At 46.2% G+C, this 18,227-nt stretch overlaps 1 protein-coding gene across 6 annotated transcripts in view; it reads right to left on the reverse strand.

Annotated features, from left to right (window-relative positions):
- Positions 1 to 14,584, reverse strand: part of FLVCR2 (FLVCR choline and putative heme transporter 2) — a 41,258-nt gene extending 26,674 nt beyond the window's left edge. For 3 of the 6 annotated variants that reach the window (XM_082058010.1, XM_082058008.1, XM_082058006.1), the window contains exon 1: positions 13,873 to 14,582. In XM_082058010.1, coding sequence (XP_081914136.1) covers positions 13,873 to 14,382 — 510 coding nt within the window. In that variant the 5' untranslated portion in view covers positions 14,383 to 14,582. Of the gene's footprint in view, positions 1 to 13,872 lie in introns of all 6 variants that reach the window. The other 3 variants (XM_082058005.1, XM_082058007.1, XM_082058009.1) reach the window with 3 other exon arrangements.
- Positions 14,585 to 18,227: the final 3,643 nt, after the last annotated feature.

Here is an 18,227-nt window from a genome sequence, read left to right on the forward strand (position 1 = left end):
AACATCTTCTTTACCATCCAACAATTAAGAGAGAAAAGCCAGTTACCCATTCCATTTAGGCCATAACAGGTTCCCCCACTGCACTCACAACTGTCAGGATATTCAAGACAAGCTTTTACAATAGAATTGAGCAGAATTAATAGCTGCCTCCATCGAAGCAGAGGTCTTGCTTCCCCTGTCCACCCCCATGCATGTATGTTCCTGTCCACACATCCCACTCCTTACCTTGCACCCGCTCCAATGCTGGTCTGATCACCTGGTAATCCAACTTTGCTCATTAAAATTGGCAGAAAATAAGACTCAAAACCCACCACAACTCTTTGCAGGGTTAATGAGTTGAATCAATTTATTTTCCAGACAAGTGCAAGGGCCGAGACAAAAACCTACCCACTCTTAATGAGTGAGATCTTAATATGGTTCAGATGCTTTATTAAATGATTTCTTAATGAGCCTCCTCCCAAGAAAAGGCTCCCCCTATGACCACCAGGAGAACTTAATAAAGCATCAAGGTTGCAAGCAAAGGAAGCGCTGATGGCACATACCGTAAACATCGAGGTTGTGTGATGGGGTTTGGCAACTACCCCTGAATAAAATGCTTGGCTGTGAAGGGCTACACGAAGAAACCCCTGCAGCTCTGGCTTCTACTGTGCCAAAAGTCCCACCTGTCCAGCTGAGGAGCTCCTGCAATGGCAGCACACACTTTAGTGAGGACCTTAGTGTGGCTTTTAACTCCACAGCTGTTTCTCCAGGACAGTGACAAGAAGCTGTAGTGCAACAGGCTTTGCCATGCTGATAAGTGGGGTGGACAGTGGCGCAGACCTTCAGTGCCACCCTCAAATGGGAGAGAGAAGAAACAGCTGCATTGGTGCTTAGGAGCACACTCTTCATGAAGTGGGAGCCAAAGCACACTCAGCACATTCAGGAGTACTCTAAACACAAGAGGAGCCTACAAAAGCCACTTTTCCCCTACTTCATGTTTCACTGTTTGTGGCTGCCTTTCAATCACCATTTGGTTCTCAAGCACTGTGTATTCACCTGTTCCCCTGGCCCTTCCCAGCACTTGCAGCCCTCTCAGGCACAAGAAAAAGAGCTCAGCTCTTTGCTTGCTCTCAAGGCTCTGCACACTCACCCCTCTTTGAGGCAAAAGCAACGTTTTGTTTAGCAACACCCTCATTTTTGCCATTTCCTGATTTCAGCCTACGTTTGCTGTTGTGGACAGTGACAAAGCACACATAAGAGTCTCCAGTAGATGGAAGGACTGAGAAAGCACCCAAGAGAGATGCTACGTGGCTATGCAGCCATTCTCATGCTTGCTTGAAAGAGAGATTTCCAATCTCTTTTTCAGGCTGTACGATTTGCCTAGAGACAGGATAGTGCTAATTTAATCAATACAGACTAGCAGCATGAAAAAAATCCCACCCACAGTGGTTATTCATGCTACACCAATACAGCCCCTGTAGAGCCACTGCTCTCATCACACTAAGAGAGGAGGTAGGAATATGCAAAACATGGAAATGAGGATATAGCCAAATTAAGCCCATTGCATTTACCATTTCCTTATAGGAAACATCAGATTGTTAGGAATCAGTTAGCAGCACCATGACCCATTGCTGCAGGATAATGGACTGGACAGGATAGTTTATGCCTTGCTGATGAGCGAACAGCAGCAAGGCAGCACCATGAGCCAACTGCTGCCCTACAGAAGGATTCTGCAGTGCTCAATGTCTGCACAGTCCCTAGAATGGGTCTATCTACTCTACAGGTAAGGAAAGCAAGGACTAAGAAAGGTGAGGACTATGCTGCCCATAAAACACATTGAAGCATACAAAGCAGAACAAGCCAGGAGCAAGCTTGGACATGTCGTCTGGGCTGCCTTCTAGCAAAAATTCCTGGTGCTTTCTGCGTCCTTTCTCTGTCATATCTTGATGTTCCTGGCATGCCAATGGACTTGTTTTGGAAGACCCACGCACTGGCCAGGATCGAGATCACAGAACAACTACATTCCAGGTCCCAAATCTGTTAGTTGGGATAAAAACCAGCTTGTGCCCTCCAGCCCCAGAAAACTCTCCATAAACTCCCTCCTCCATCCAGCTGGTGGATTTTTGAGACAGGAATAATTCTTATGTTTCAAACAGAGCTATCTGCTAGACTCAGATACCCTATTTAGCTTACAAACAAGTAACTTCCAACCACATCTGGCCAAACTTTTCCTGTGTCAAACAGCACCCTCCACTAGGATGTGGAATAGCCTCGGTCAGGATCACAGACATCTGTGCTGAGTTCATTCTTGGTGCTGGGATATCACAGGGAGACGGTGAGGGTATAGGTTACACCAAGAGATGGCAGATGTGCCCTACCAGTTCAGAGCACTACCAAGAATGAGAACATTCAGGGGTTGTTTAAATGGACTGAAGACAAACACAAGTTGTGCTGTCCCAGATAGCAAGTCAAGGACTGAAAGAGCTTAGGAATAAACCTGAGAAACCATTAGGAAGGTTAAACCTTCCTGACACCCACACAGCATAGGCAGCCTCTGACACAGGACTAGACTTGACAGAACCCAGCTTTGCTCAGACATGGCTTATCTCCAGCCTCTCATCACAGGGAGGCAGGTCTGCTCTCCTCCATGCTGCCCAGTGAGGCCGAGACCTCCTGACTACCAGCGAGCACAACCAGCAGCTGGCTTGGAGGCTTCAAGCTCTGATCTCCATTAAATTGCATACCTCCTCCTTCTCTGCACAAGGGAAACAAGTCTACAGCTGCACAGATAAGGCAACCGCACCAAACAGATGTCCACAGAGACCACTCCTAGAGGGCAGAAGCCTGTTTGTCTCTGCAGCATGTTATTTTTGCCCTGCTTGTGGCCAAAGTGCAAGCCTGTGACTCTGGTGTGGCTGCTAAGCCCAGGACACAGCCAGGCTGGGCTTCACTCCTATCTCCTTAGCTTCCCCAAACAAACGTTCAGGCTTCAAGTAGAAGACTCAACATTGCCCCTTTCCATTCAAGGGGAGAGTCCTACTAGCTCTTACATATCAAGTATCCCATGTGTCCCTTCAACCTTTACCAAATAAAGTTTATAAACACTTCCCTGGAAATTGCTCCTTTGTCTAATCACCATTTCATTCTTGCAAGAACTGGGCTGGATTCCTGTGCCAGGTGCTTCTTGGTTTCCTGCTCTCTGCAATCACGTGTGAGTCCCATGAGCTGCTGTACCGCAGCAAAAGAAGAACAGGAGAGGAGGAGAGATCCATGCTTAACTCTGATCTCTGACTTAAGTTTCTCCAGGGCCACAGTCAAGATTCATTCCTTTCAGCTCTCCCTCTAGCTGCTTCTTCCTGAAAAATTATCTGATGTACCTGCCAGAGAAGATATTGAGAATCTGGTTTGCAAATTTTTCAGAAATCCTTTACTGGGAAGTCCTGTAGTCATCGTTTACCCAAAGGGACACAGACTTCCTCAGCTTTCTTGGACACTGCTGTTGTCTTTTCAGAAGACATGAACAAATTTTCTAGCCATAAATTGATGTTTTGTCCACTCTCTTCCCTCCCCAAAAGAGAGATTACTTTTATCCATTACGAGTTTGTTAAGTCTTTGAGAAGGACTAAGTAGTAGAAAGGGAAAAAAAAACCTCAGCAATCACAGCAACAGGAGCTACGTTTTATATTTCAGAGCAACTGATGTTATTAATCCTATGAAGATGAGGCCCTTTGAGTTAACTAAAACTAAAAATTTCCTGGAGGATACTCACAGACCCTGGATTATCCATACCATTTTCAGCAAAAAAGACAAGCTCTTAACAACACAATGAGTATTATACAGCACATACTTCACCTTTCACAAGGAGATTTTTAGCCTGGTTCTCAGCAGGCCAGTGCCCACATCACCATCAGCTCAACACACAACACCATAACCAGTTACCAAGAAAATTTAAAGATGCCTTAGCAAGGGGGGAAAAATAACTGTTCTCCCTTCTCCACAACTCTCACGTCAAGGCTGGGAAAATAAAGTGATGTAAAAACAGGGTTGGTTCTGCAAAAGCCTGTGCTACCCCTCTTACAGAGACCATCAGTCATTACAGTTCATAGAGCAGCCCCTCTCACCAGCAAACAAATTAGCATCTCCAACTTTTGTACAGGCAGAAAGGTCTCCAAGACTGGTATAGATAGGCTCAATATCCCAAAATTCAGCACGTCACTCGACATGGCAACACCCAAAACACACCACACTGTCCTGATTGCCAAGAATCTCTCCTCAGGAACCAGGATGCTGGCACTTTATTTTAAGGCCCTGGGGTAATTTTTAAACAAAATACCAGGGAAGTCAACAACTACAGCACAGTGCAATGTTCAGATGACTTATTCTTTGAAGGCTGATAAAGGACAGAAGGAATGTATTTCCTACCTGAATTCTGTCAAGGACCAGTCCCAACAACAACATCATATTCAAGATTCAAGCATATACAAGAATAGGTGGCAAGGCCAAGAGCAAGTGACTAATAAGGTGGCATAAATGTACCTGAAGTCTTGAAATGGAAAACGGCATGTCTAATTTAATTTTAGCTGTTTGTATACTAACAGTCTGTTGAAGGAAGATAATCAGTGTGGTATCAGCATAAAAACTGTAAATGAATGATCGATGGAGAAGTGGGTCTCCACCTTAAAGAAAACCAAGAGTCAGCAAGAGGAATACAGAAGCTCTATAAAATTCCATAAGTAAGCACAAATATTGATAGAGTAGACCATCAAACCCAGAAGGTCAATTAAAGTGTTAAAAGACAGAAAGAGAGAGATGCTGCAAAGGCAATAAAAAGACAACAGTGAGAAATCCTGACAATGCCCTTGCAGGCTAAATAAGTGTCATGACAGGGATGATGCAGAGACTGCATTTTTGATTCCATAAATACTCTTTTCTGAGGAGAAGCTATAAGAGGCAGCCCAATTTGTGATTTCGACCTAGAGCAGCACAGTGTGACCACAATGAATATTACAGAATAGTTCTGCACTGCACTCAAATTCAGCTTCCTTACAACAGCGACTAAAAAAACACCCTCCAAAGTACTATAGCAATATTTAACTCACAAGAGGGAGCTGCCTAAAAGAAGCTTGGTAAAAGAAAATTAAAAAGAAAGGAAAAGCCCAAGAAATTAAATGCTTGCAAGTGGCATTAAGACTGTGTAAAGACACTGCATAGGCTCAGTGTAGGCCAAGAGAATATTTGCAAAATCTTTTAGAACCACAATTAAGTTAAAATTAAAAACAAACAACCACAAAACAAAACAACCACCACCACCTCCCAACTCAAAAAACTGGACATTATACTTCAAGCAAAGAAAAAAAGACAGCAAGTTGGACCAAGCTAAAGTAAAATCATAACTGTGCCAAAAAGGCTGTGGAACAACTTTACGAACTAAATCAAACTCTTCAAACACAAATCAGGAAGCCTGCCAGAAAGTCTGTAGGGCCAGAAGATGATCACTGTGGAAGAAGAACATTCAAGAAAGAGGAAGAACTAAGTGAAGTCTTGCACCAGCGTTCACAACGTGATACTTATCGGAGGTTTCCACATCGCATTGCAAAAATCTGAAGCATTAGCAGTGGAAGATGTTAATCAATTTGTTTCAACTGATTTCTTCTACGAGGCGGTACCCATCCAGGGGTTCAAAAGAACAAGTCAACAGAAGACCCACACTACTTGCACACAAACACACCAAAATGCCAACTCCACTCTGTTACCAAATACACAAATCAGGAATGGAGGAAGGTAAAAAGCGATGTGAATTTTTGAGAAGTACAGCACGGGAAGGAGTCCCAGGAAACCCCAGGGCCAGCAGCCAGTTCGGCCAAATGGGCAGAAACTGCTGCAATCAAAAGATCGAGATTTCCGTGTTGATAAACACCAATACAATAGGCTTTTCAAACACTAGTTTCAACACAGTCTCAGCAAGTTCCCAAGCCAAGACTTTGGAGAGTTAGGAGGACACACACCCCTTTTTTACTGTCTTTCCCTTCGCACTCATCACTGACTGGCCTGGGGCTGCCTGATAAATTTGACCTGACCTAGGCCAGATGCTCCTCTGTTCCAATGTACCATATGTTTCCAAAGGAAAGGCTTTTGAAAAAAAAAAAAAAATAAAATCAAGGGCTTCACCAACTCTCAAAGAGAGCTCATTGCATTTGTCAACACACCTCTGGAGCTACTCCACCTTTCCACTCCCAGAAGAGTGACTTTTAACATTTTGATCTGGGAATCAATCTTCCACACCCACCACCCATAGCACCACCACCCCAGATCAACCTAAAGAAGAGAGATAGGAGAACCTAACTAACCACCACAGGCTTCTCTTTGAGGGACATTTGTGAAACTCTGTCAAATTCAATGTTTTAAAGTGTGAACAAAACCAACACTTCATCTGTGCCAAAGACTTCCCCTTTGGCAGCCTTACACTGAGCCACCCACAGTGCCACTGCCAGAAGCCTTCTGAGGGTCACACCAACCCAGTTCCCTCCAGGGTCACTCCTCCATTTCTAACAGAGCCTCCTCCACTGCCTCCAAAAGCCGGGGAGCAGGAAAGATTTGTGTAATTGCTGGGGACATGCAGTACTAGTCTTGAACCATTTACTTACAATGCTCAGCACTACCTCTAATCTTCAATATCCACATCAACCAAGGAACACGAAGATGAGGAATCCTCTAGAAAACCAGAGGGACTATCATGCTTTGGAAGAAAATAATTGATATTTCAGTTGTTTTAGTAAGTCAGTCCTGCCATATACACTGATTTACCTGTTTTCTGACAGATACGTTTAGGGCTTCACATTTTCAAGATGTTCCTCCAGACAAAACAGTAGACATCAGTTTGTGTTTGGGGGTTTTGTTTTGGTTTGTTTTTAATGATATTTGATTTTTATACAAGTTACTTCGGATACGGAGAGTTTAAAGACAAATCCTGTTACATTACCGAAATAAATGACGAAAACTGACCCACCAACATTATCGCCAGGAAAGCCAAGGTTCTCAGTGAGAAGTCGACAAAGCAAGCCTGCACACTGCAACTGTTGTTCTTCCAGAAACCTCCCTCTCAGATAGCCACCTCAATAGGTTGTCTCTCCAAAAATCTTACAGACAAAATGCACAAGCCAAGTACAGCAACATCGCTGATGTTCAGTAACAGATGAAACTAGGTCAGGCTGTTCCGTAGCCCACGCTAGCTACCCTGTGGTGCAAAGCAGTGCAAAGATGTAGAACGTAACCAGCAGTGGGAAGAGGACCCACCTGACAGGTGGGAGGAGCGGGAAGTAGCAGTTTGCTGGATCTGAACAAAGCGTCTCTTGTGGCAGCAGGGAAGCTCCATGGGGAACAGAAGGGCTCTCCTCACTACGTTGCTTTTACACGCGTGAGACAGCGGAACGCTGAACCAAGGTCAGTACATATAGGACCCATGCCAGATGCCTCTCTAACAGTTCTGCCAGCATTTTTAAATGCATCAGACCTGGATCTCTGTTCACGCAGGGAATGCCTTTGAGGACGTACCTGTTCCAAAGCCCTGGGCAACACAGGCTCTTCCTCTACTCTTGTCTGTGTGTCGAAGCTCTGCCTTGTGGTGCTCCCTCCTGTTCAAACTACAGGTGCCTCCCATGCTATAACCATGACATTTCACAGAAGCAGATGAACTTTCTGGCCCTACAATTCACGTATCGCAATCTGCAGAGAGCAGACAGCCACCCGCTTCTCACACCCTGTTACTCCTACTGCACATCAGTTTCCCAATCCTTCGCGCAGGTCCCAGCTGCCTGTCTATACAAAAGCCTACAGTAGAACTGAAAATACCCAGCTGAAGAGCTGTGTAAATCAGAAGCTGCCAGTTCCTACCCAGTATACTTTTGTATGATTTGTTGTCCAGAAGATGCTGTAATAAATTTTGACTCGAAATTAACTTGAATAACAGAAATTTATTCCCGATGGCTTTCAACGCAACAACCAAAGACAGCGCTGGACGGCCAGGAGACCCGCTTCTCCAGTGGCGCGCGCAGGAAAAACTTCTTCCGAACTTTTTATCGGGCCGACTGTCCCGGGTTCGTTGCTCAGAGTGCCACGTCACTCGTTCTGTCTGCGAATGTGTCCTCTGCTGCCAGGCGGTTAATCTCCTATCTTCTCACCTACCCCTGCCCCCCCCACCTTTAGAGGATCGAACATTTAAGGCAATTGCATAACAAAGGGCAGGGGCTTCCCGTGTTGTACAATAACCCCTGAGCGTTTACTTTTAAGAAGCTTTAATGAACAAACATCTCTAATTCAATAATCCCTGAGCGTTTCCTTTTAAGAAGCTTTAATGAACAAACATCTCTAACTCTTAGAATTGTTTATTACAATGCTTCTTCCATACCATTCATAGCAAAACTAAGCCTGTAGAAATCCAGATAGTCAGGAAGTCAACATACTTAAATGTTCGCAAACCACAGGTCAGTCACCTTTCTTGCATAAAGTATCCAAGTTGTGAGAGGAAAAACTGTAATCCCGGCCTTGTGAAAAGATAAGGCTTAGGCTTTTTTACTCTCCCACTGATGCGGGAGATAATATATTTTTTCAAACTGCACTTGCACAACCAAAGCTCTTCTGAAAGCAAAACAAACTCTTCCTCATCACACTTCTGCTTTTGTGCCATCATCTCCTCATACTGCTTAATATGATGCAATGCCATATGACAAAGACTCCTTCTCTATGCAAGTTATTCAGGGCCTCAGCCTTGAATGCACCTTCCCCCAGTTTACTGGGAAAGAAATGCAACACAGCAAAACAGCAGTAGATAGAAAATAAAGCAGAAGAGGGGTTTCAGCTCTGACAGCTACCTCAGTGGCTGCTAGAATTCTCAGACAGGACATAATACCTTGGTCAAGGACCTACTACAGTCACCTAACATAGGCAGACCAAGGGGATAATGCAGAGAAAGTGCTGAGGGTGCCAGAGGGCAGCCCCTCCCAGCAAAAACATTGCAGTCATTCATTTAACTACCAGGCAACCGCCACAGAACAGTAAGCCAAAAGCCAACTGCTTCTATGAGGGAGAAGGTGGAGCTGCCTTTGGTGGGTGGCTGGGAAGGGAGCACCAGATGAAACGGGTAGAAAAAGGTCATTTCAGGCTCCAGTGTCCATTTACAGAAACCTAGGCATTCCTGGGAAAGCCACGTTGCTATTTGGCCAGCACGCCTTCCCACACTGAGCCACGTCCAGGATCTCGGAGAGCTGGCCACAGAGCATTCCTTGCGATCCCTGCCCTTTTTTACAGGGGCAGAAAGGGCTGGAGAACGTCAACCATTAACTACTGCCAATACCAACTCCTCTTGGTTCCCCACTGAAATCTTCTCTATTCTAACAGCTAAAACCCCGGGAGATAGAGAGCCAGGCTACAGAGGGATGTGAGAAAGACCACCACCTGCCCCTGTTTCTAACAGGGATCAAATATCAGCTGAAGAGATGAGGACCCTCCAGCAGGAACGGAACAGCCAAAAAGATCTAGAAGTCTGTTCGAAGACAAGAATCCCACAGGATGCACTCCATTTCCACAACACTTCTTAGACTTTCAGATGCTGCCTCACCTGAAGGGCAAAAGGTACAGAACAGAGTTAGCAGTGAGGCATCAAACAGCAGCACATGCTCAGCACAAAGGGCACCGCCAGCTCACCAGCACATGGCCATTCAGATGTTGCAGACCTGATTATTCAGGAATGGTCACCCCAACCCCTGCCCCATGCAGACTCTTTCCCCCAGTTCAGAACAAGAGGAAAGTACCCGCCAGGAGAAAGAGAGCATTTCCCTGAATTTCATTCATGACCTATCATCCAGTTTGTCCACTTCAAAAGCCATCACCTAATCACTGCTGGACTGGCACTCCCAGCAGTACACAGATAGCACCTACAAGCTCTGCCTCAGGCAGTTTCTGTTATGGAAGCCCTAAATTTCTGACATCACATCCCAGCTGCATCAGAACAAAGACAGACCCCACCTGAAGATCAGCAAGCTGCTGCATCATTTTTCCCCAAATGCAGAGAGGAACATGAAGCTGAAGTTTTACTTCCAGTCCACGTCAACACCTTTTATCAATGCCTGCTAAAAAATGAAGAGGCAAAATTACAGCAGAAGAGTTGTCTAGCACCCTCACATCCTTAGTCCCAAGCTCACAAGCTGCTTGTTTCTCTTTTTCAGAATAGCAAGAAGCAGGAACAAGGTCTATTTAAAATTAAAAAAAAAAAAAAAAAAAAAAGTAACAATACTGGTGGCAAATCAATGCAAAGTCACAAACACAAATGCACAAATGTTCTTTCATTGTCCTGTGCAACACAGTTATACACTTCTCTTTGTGCTGCCAATGTCCCTTGTCCACCAGGTGACAACAGGGAGATGCAGCACCAAGAGATGCTCCTAAAACCAATGTGCCTGAAGAAGTGTGGCCCAAGCACAGCAGTCCAGCATGCACCATGGCAGCTGATGGAGAGAACTGGTACCTGGCCACCAGGATCCAACTTATGAATCTCAAAAGGCCACAAATATTTCACTCATTACCTAAACATTCCCACCACCATGTTAGTTCCGTAACGCCACAGCACCGTGTTTCCTCATCCCAAAAGACAGCAGAACAAGTATGTTAAAGGGCAAGGCCAGCTGCTCCAGCAAGGACACGCTCCTGCAAATGCTTGTATCTCAGGAATGTTTCTATCTGCTGTGGTCCTGTCACCAGAGAGAGTGAGGGGACAGTCTGCCTCTGACATAGATATCAGAAGCCCATTTGCCACAACCTGTCAGGTCTGAATCACCACTCCAAACAGGGAACCAGCTGATGAATCAATACACTGAAATGGTCCTAACGCAAACCACTGCCTCCTGCCCACCTCATGTGCACAGGACTTACGTAGATATCCAGCACTGAGCTCCTCCACAAGCAACACTGTTGGTGACATAGCAGGCACGCTGCTACTCATGGCTGCGTTTCTCAAACATGTCAGAAAAATTATTTCCAAAGTTCAGACACATCTGAAGGACTTCACTGAACTCTCCAAACACTGGTCTTCCTTACCCCATAATTTCAGCCTGAGGAAAAGTCCCCACATAGGTTTTTCCTAGTCTTCTAAGCATGAAGATGCTAGTAATATTTTAATAGTATTAATATTTTAATGTTAAAGCACCCAACATGCAAGTAAACCCTAGTCCACACCAATCCATACATGCACTTGCAGAGACAAGGAAAAATAGTGGAAAAATCTATGCATCTTCCAGTTAAAATGGAGAAAAGTAAAATGCAGTGAAAACCAACACTGGGGAACCAAGAGAATGTGATCGCCGCCTCAGCAGTGTCCACACTCTTCTCTTCTAGAAGCTCTCCAGCATCAGTTTAGGACTACTCAATCTAACCCTCTTTGCACTTCAGACACTAGAGCCATCACATGACCAGAAACAAGAGAATCAGACAATCTGCTAGGGTTGGTTTGTTTTTTAAAAGATATTTAACACCTAGTCTGACTGATTCAATGATTTACTGTTCAGGGCTAACTTTGAACCTGAAGGTTTCCATCACTCAGGCAGTGGCAGCAGCAGGGGGGTTCTGAGCAGACGTCACCGAGAGGAACCAGCAGGCAGGGCTCCCTCAGGACAGCGCTGCCCAAGTGCTGCCTACAGCCAACAGGGCAGGACCATCAAAGGAGCAGTGACATGGCCCCACTCCTCCACACAGCTGATTGCAATTCCTGATGCAGACAAACATGACTACTTGGCATTTAATAATAATACTGGCCACAATAATTCGTGACAGAGTTTTCCACCTTGAGGAACTATAAATAAGTGATGTGCAAGGAAAGGAAAACCATACAGCTGTAAAGGAATGAGAGTAGGGAATAATTTGCCATACTGGCACACTGCAATTACAAACCTGCTGTATCATACCCTTTGCTAACACTCCCCAAAACACAGTCTTTAATTGGAGAGTCAGGAAAAAAAGGATGCCTCTGTTTCTTCCCCGTGCTCAACCTCACTGCTAAACAAAATAGCTACTTTTCATTCACTGTGATTATGTGCCTCAGGACCCTTGACTAAGAGAATGAAATTAAGGGAATGAATACATCCTTCCTATGGAGCATGCCCTCTCTTCAGTCATTGCCATTTCTGATTTCTCTGCTTCTCTACAAGAGAAGTCTGGGCTCACAAAGTAAAGGCCATATACTGAACTGAGGCCTTACTGTCATGTCAGTTCAACCCCCAGAGCAGTGTTGAGCACCAAAAGTGTAGCCAAAGTTTGCTTTTCACAACCATTAGACTAGTCTGCTCCTTTTAGGGCAATGAGGATACCACACACGCATAGAGCACAGATTGAAAACCTCATTGTTTGGATTTCTTATGCACACTGTTGAGTAACTCCATCTGAATAATTTGAAAAAAAAAAAAAAAAAGTCTGACAGCAAAATGTTCTGTTACTTATTTACTCCTAAATCAGCAGAGTGCTCACGCCACGTTAAATGCCTTTCACTCTAAAGATTCATTTAAAACACATAAAAAGCAGCCCACTAGCCTGGGTGATAAGAGCAAAGAGCAAAGCTTAGAAAGATAAGTAATTTTTTCTCTTTCCAAAAGATGTAAGCCGGCGGCTCCTTAATTTCCTAGTGCTGTTCCACAAACTTCAGTTCCTCAAATACCATCTCAAAGCATTCACCTCTTTTTGCCTCAGCAGTACAGAAACCCAGGAATGTGGGGAAAGGACACCTCAAACCCTCTGCACACAAAGTTATCTGTGAGTAAAACTGTGCTTTAGAAACTATCTGAACTGCAAACCCTTCAAATCTGAATAGCACCCACAGGCTGAGCTAAACACAGACCAAAGTTGTGCGCAGTCATCTGTAGGGGTCTCATGGTAAAGGGCACAGGTCCAGTGTGGCAGCTTATGCCAGGTTCTACTTCCCTCTTCTTCACGTCAACATTGTAAAGCCAGACTAATTTCACTTACATCATGTTGCATCAGTATTGGTCTTTTTGCTTCATTCAACAGGGAAGAATTGGTATTCGGGTGCAAGGGTCAAGAAGCTACTTCCCTGATCCTTTCAAAGCTGTGGAAAAATTTATCTCCTCTGAGCGCTACCTGGCTACAAGACCGTCACAGCTTGAGCAAGTGCGGGTCGCTGGCCTCCCTGACCTGCCTCGATACAAGAGTACTCAGGGACCTGACCTCACCCTCACCTGATGGAAGGTTTGCTGCTTCCCAAAGCAACTCCTGGTGGAAACTCTGTACCTACTTTTAAGAGGCATGAAAGTGCTAAAGTCCTTTTCCTCCAGGACCCAGTGACAAGTACTCTTTTCAGGAGACAGTTAATCTCCCTTGTCCCATCTCATTGTCAGCATAAGGAGGTTATTGCAGTGTCAGGTCCAGATGCAGGTCTGAGGTTTGCAGGACACTGCCTAAAGCACGTTTCCCAGCATAGTGCATCCCCCTCCAGTCCATCTGTGGTGCTACTTAATCATAACCCTGGACTGGAGATTCACAGACACAGGAGCAGGAGGGCACAGGGGAAGACCCTGTGTCCAAACACCGCTCAAAGCCAAAATCATACCCACATCTGATGCTTTCCCCCAACTTTGTAAACACGTCCCACTTGCCTCTGCTGCCACCCTCACCCACAGCCTAACCCAAGCCGCACCCCTCCAGGTACCAGCTGCATTTCCCAGAGAGAATTTTGTGCAGGTGACTCTTACCCCTGCTCCTGCCCTCTAGGTCCTCCACCTCCCTTGTTTGCTGCTCTCCCCACTTAGTGCTCCTGGTCTTTGGCCAAAGGCCACCTGGTCTCTGGTGAAGGCCTGTCCCACGTGCCCAGCCAGCCAGGGGACAGCCACCCCTTACCTGGTTCCCAAAGACGGCGACAGAGCAGGCAGTGGACACCTCGTGGGAGCTGAACCAGACAGAGGCGATGCGTGATGGCATGCCCAGGATGAAGACCTGGGCAATGGAGCAGATGACCTGCCCCAGGACAGTGACGGGGAACAGCTGCGGCTTCAGGCTGCCCAGCTTCACCCAGGCGCCCAGGGCGTTGAGGGCCGAGCCGGCCAGGGCGATGAGGCGCAGGCCCCTCTTGTCCAGCAGCCAGGCGATGGGGAAGAGCAGGGGGATGTAAGTGACCATGTAGCACATGGAGAGCCAGTCAATGGTGAAGGCGCTCACACTGTAGAAGCGCGTGAAGACGTTGTTGATGCTGCCGTACTGGATCCACTGGAAGGCATTGCACAGGGAGTAGCTGCTGAAGAGTAGCACCACGGCCCAGCGGCGCCGGGACAGCTGCACCTCGACGGCGGTGCCAGCAGCGGCCTCTCCCTCCGCCAGCCCCGGCGCCCCGGCAGGCTCCTGCTGCACCATGCCGGCAGCGCTGGCAGGCTGGCAGGCAGGCTGGCAGGCTGGCAGGCAGGCTGGCAGGCAGGCTGGCAGGCAGGCCGCCCAACCGGCTCCGCTACCCGCCAGCAGGCGGGTAGCCACCTAGACCTAGGCTAGGGAAAGCCACCTGGCCGTGAAACCCCACCCGGCCGAGCTGACTGGGTGCACCGTGCGGGGAGGCACCGCCGCCGCCGCCACCGCCCCCTGGCCCGGCCCGGCCCGGCCCGGCCCTCCCCGCCCCCCGCCCCGCCCCGCCGCGGGGGCGGGAGAGCCGTCGGTCTGCCCGGTGGGGTCAGGGGCGGGAGCCGCGGATCCTGCGGAGGAGCAGGTGCGGTGCGGGCCCTGCGGAAGCGCTGCCCGTGTGGTGGCAGAGGGGCCGCGACCCCTCCCCACGGCCGCCGCCATTCCCAGGCCCCGCCGAGCGGCCGCCCCGGCGGAGGGAATGGCCGGTGAAGGAGAGATTTCAGTCGCCGGTGCATATAAGTGGTGAACAGGACATGGACCGACCCAGAACTGTGTCCGGGGGGGGCTGTGTGCGTGTGGACAGTGCCCGACCCAGCCAGAGGTGCCGGGGTGGGTGCCTGGAGGATGAACTGGTTTGGGATTTCATTTGGGTTGGCTTCTGATGTTTTTTTCATGGCATAGCTCACTTATAAAGTGAAAACACCCAGTGACGTCAAAATTAAAACATCTCAATGTGACTGAAGCAGAGGAGCCAAAAGCCGTGTTTGCGTTCATCCTCATGAGGAACTTCCAGTTAATGAGTCAGCTCATGTTTTCCCATCACTTGAGCAACACACCACTCTGACAGATGATTGTCTGGAGGTCACTTGCGATCTACAGTTCATTTAATTGACATTGTGTTATCTGAATCGTGCAAACATTACTGAGTGCAAGCTTTAGAATGCAGGCTTGGTTACGTGCTGGTGTTGTTCAGCTCTTCCAGCTTTAAACACACAGCTCAAAGTTCATTTGCAAAGATGGTCAATGATCTGTCTTTATGATGTTGCATTCCTGAAGCAAAGACGTGGGTCAGAGAATGAAAAAGTGAAGTTTCTCTGGCCTGTATTTACTTTGTGGAACACTGTCAGAGGTTACTGGCGCTGTCCTCTGAGTTACCCATCTGACTGCTGCCAGGAGCAAAGGGAGACTCTCAGCTTGGGTGCCTTTATGCTCTTATTTCCCATGCAAGAAAAAAACAGCAACAGCAGCAACAATGAACAAAACAAAACAAAAATACGACCACACCTTTGGACAAATTATTCCAAGGAGAGCAAATATCATGTAAAGTGGTTCTTGCCGTGTGTCCTCACAGAGCTCACTTCTTGTCACCTGCTTGGGTTTCCTACTCCCAACAGAGTGGCCAGGAGCACAGGTGGAGACCAGTAAAACCAGTGCAGCCTTCTCTGTGTGCTCTTCTGAAAGCATCCCAGGACAGAGCTGCAAATGCTCCTGCTCTCCCCTTCTCAGCCTGCAGCTCTGCCGGTGAACCTCCAGCCTTACCTGGCATGTTCACTACGATGGTATAACATAATCATAATGTAGCCCTTTTACATAATAAACAAGAAAGGCGAATTCAGAAGCAAGAGCTAGAAGAGAGGCTTTCAATCTAATTTATCATTAGGTTAGGCATCTGAAGTTGCTCCAAGCTCTGTCCTGAGACAACAGAAATAATAGAGGAATTTGTTCTAATAAATTTGAAATGTAGATGTACCAGGAATGCAATAAGTGGTCTGAGAGCGCAGAGGTGAAATGAAGCAGGAAAAGGACTGTCATGGTCCAGCACCTGCTTAGTCTGAAAACTCTGAGGATGTAACATTAAAATAGTACAGAAAATAAACTTCCAGGTTCATCAGATATGAAAGGTCTTTACAAAATTCTCCACAATGTTATAAAGAAATCAATGTTACCCAGAGGTAATCACTATTATTGATTAAAGAGTAGTCAAAAAGCAAAGATCAAGAAAAGATACAAAAAGACAATTTTTAGCAAGGCAAACTGGGTTTGATTAGAGGAGCATCATTCATTGATAATCCCAAAAGCAGAGCAAAGAGCAAAATCTGTAGATGGCGAAACATTATTAAGTATTTGGGTCTGCATGAGTTTAGGACTGTAGCTTTAGGTACCTGTAACTGAAAGTGTTACCACAGTCCATGACATCTTTAATTTGTAAATTCAGATAAATGCAGGATAACGGAGTCATTAGGTACTGTACAGGAGGCTGTTGTAGTCAAAGGTCTCTGGGCAGCAGAGAGGAAGATATCAGTGACTAATAGGGACTGAATGTGGTTTACAGGCTTAGGTCACAGAAAAAGAAAAAACAGAAAGAGTATAAAGAAAAAATAGGGAGTTGAGAAATACTGTCACATATTAGGAAAAGCTCTGGGAATGGTTAGATTTTACATGTGACTGAAAAACAAACAAACAAAAAAAGAGTACACACATTAGAAAAATCTTTAGATATGTAGGAGAGAAACAAGAAACACACGTCAGGTCCTTTTCTTCCCATCAGCCCTACTCCAAACTGGAGCAAGAAACAGTCTGTTGTCCTGAGTTGTGTTTTAGTCTCACCTTCAGCTCCTAAATTGCTCTCGAAAATCATCAGTTTCACCCATCACCAACAAAAAGTTCATAGCAAGCCAGAGCCTACCAAGCAAAGAGCCATTTGCTCACAATAAACCGATGTCTTAGTCCAACCAGAAAAATCAAATAGCAAATCAAGAATGACTAAAACACAGACCCTACTGAAAATAACAGCTGGAAGTGGATGGATGAGAGTAGCAACCAGCCTCTGGTGGCTGCGGCCTGGCGAGTGACCATGAGCCATGCAGGGAGGCAACCCTGGCTCCGTCAATGCCGATTTGGGCAATTATTTTTCACGCGTTTAGGCTCACACTTCCCAGAAACCCTCTCCTCTGATTTTAGGGCTGTTTTGTTTCATTTTTGGCTCTGTGAACTGTTCAGTCACCCCTTTATATAATTTGCCAATTTCTGGACCAAAATAAAACCCCTGTGCTTTGCATTTCTTCCTCTCTCCATTGCTGCATCTGTTCCTACTCAGATTAGCCTCTTTCCCTTCTTGAAGCAACACAGCAGCTGCTTTTGGATTTCCCTCATCAAGACATCTTTATGTAAAAACTTTTTAGCTATGAAAAATTATTTATATTTCAGGACAACCCCTTGATGTGGATTTTAAAGCTAGAGGGAAATCTTATTTATGTGGAGATTGATACAAGTGCTAAAAAGGTTACAGGATCCTATAGCCAAAAGTATCTGTGAAGACTGGAAGGCGCTAAACCAGAAGCAGGGCCCAAATTGAATGTGATGGCACAGGTCACCAGATAGAGCCTAACATCTCTGGCTTCCCTATGGATCTCAAGAAATCCAGCTTCAGACACTCTTGGAATATATTCTGCATTTATGACCAATGAGTACGTGTGATTCCTTTAAGTTCTGTAAGGACTGAAGAACATGCCTTGGAACAAGCTTGGCTTGTTTCAAAGCCCACCCAATAAACCTAACTGCTAGGCATGATGCTGGCAATGATAATCCACCTTTCTGATTTCTAGTGGATGGCAACAGGCCATAATGACAAGCAAGGCCATAATGAATGGGTGGTGGAAATTGGCTTGGAAGGTGTGCAGAAGGCACATTAGATAATTATTGTGAAAATAATAATTCCTTGATGCCTTTTCTCTCCTGCACTGGATTGGAGGTTCAAGGAGTAGTCGGACAAAAGGTGAAGTTTGCCAAGGAAAAGGGGGTACTCAGGGATCTACTGGATCTTCCAGCCATTCAGTTCCTGCAGAGATTTCAGAGGATGCCTAGGC

The sequence above is a fragment of the Streptopelia decaocto genome, assembly GCF_964273445.1.
Source record: "Streptopelia decaocto genome assembly, chromosome: 7".
Lineage (NCBI taxonomy): Eukaryota > Metazoa > Chordata > Aves > Columbiformes > Columbidae > Streptopelia > Streptopelia decaocto.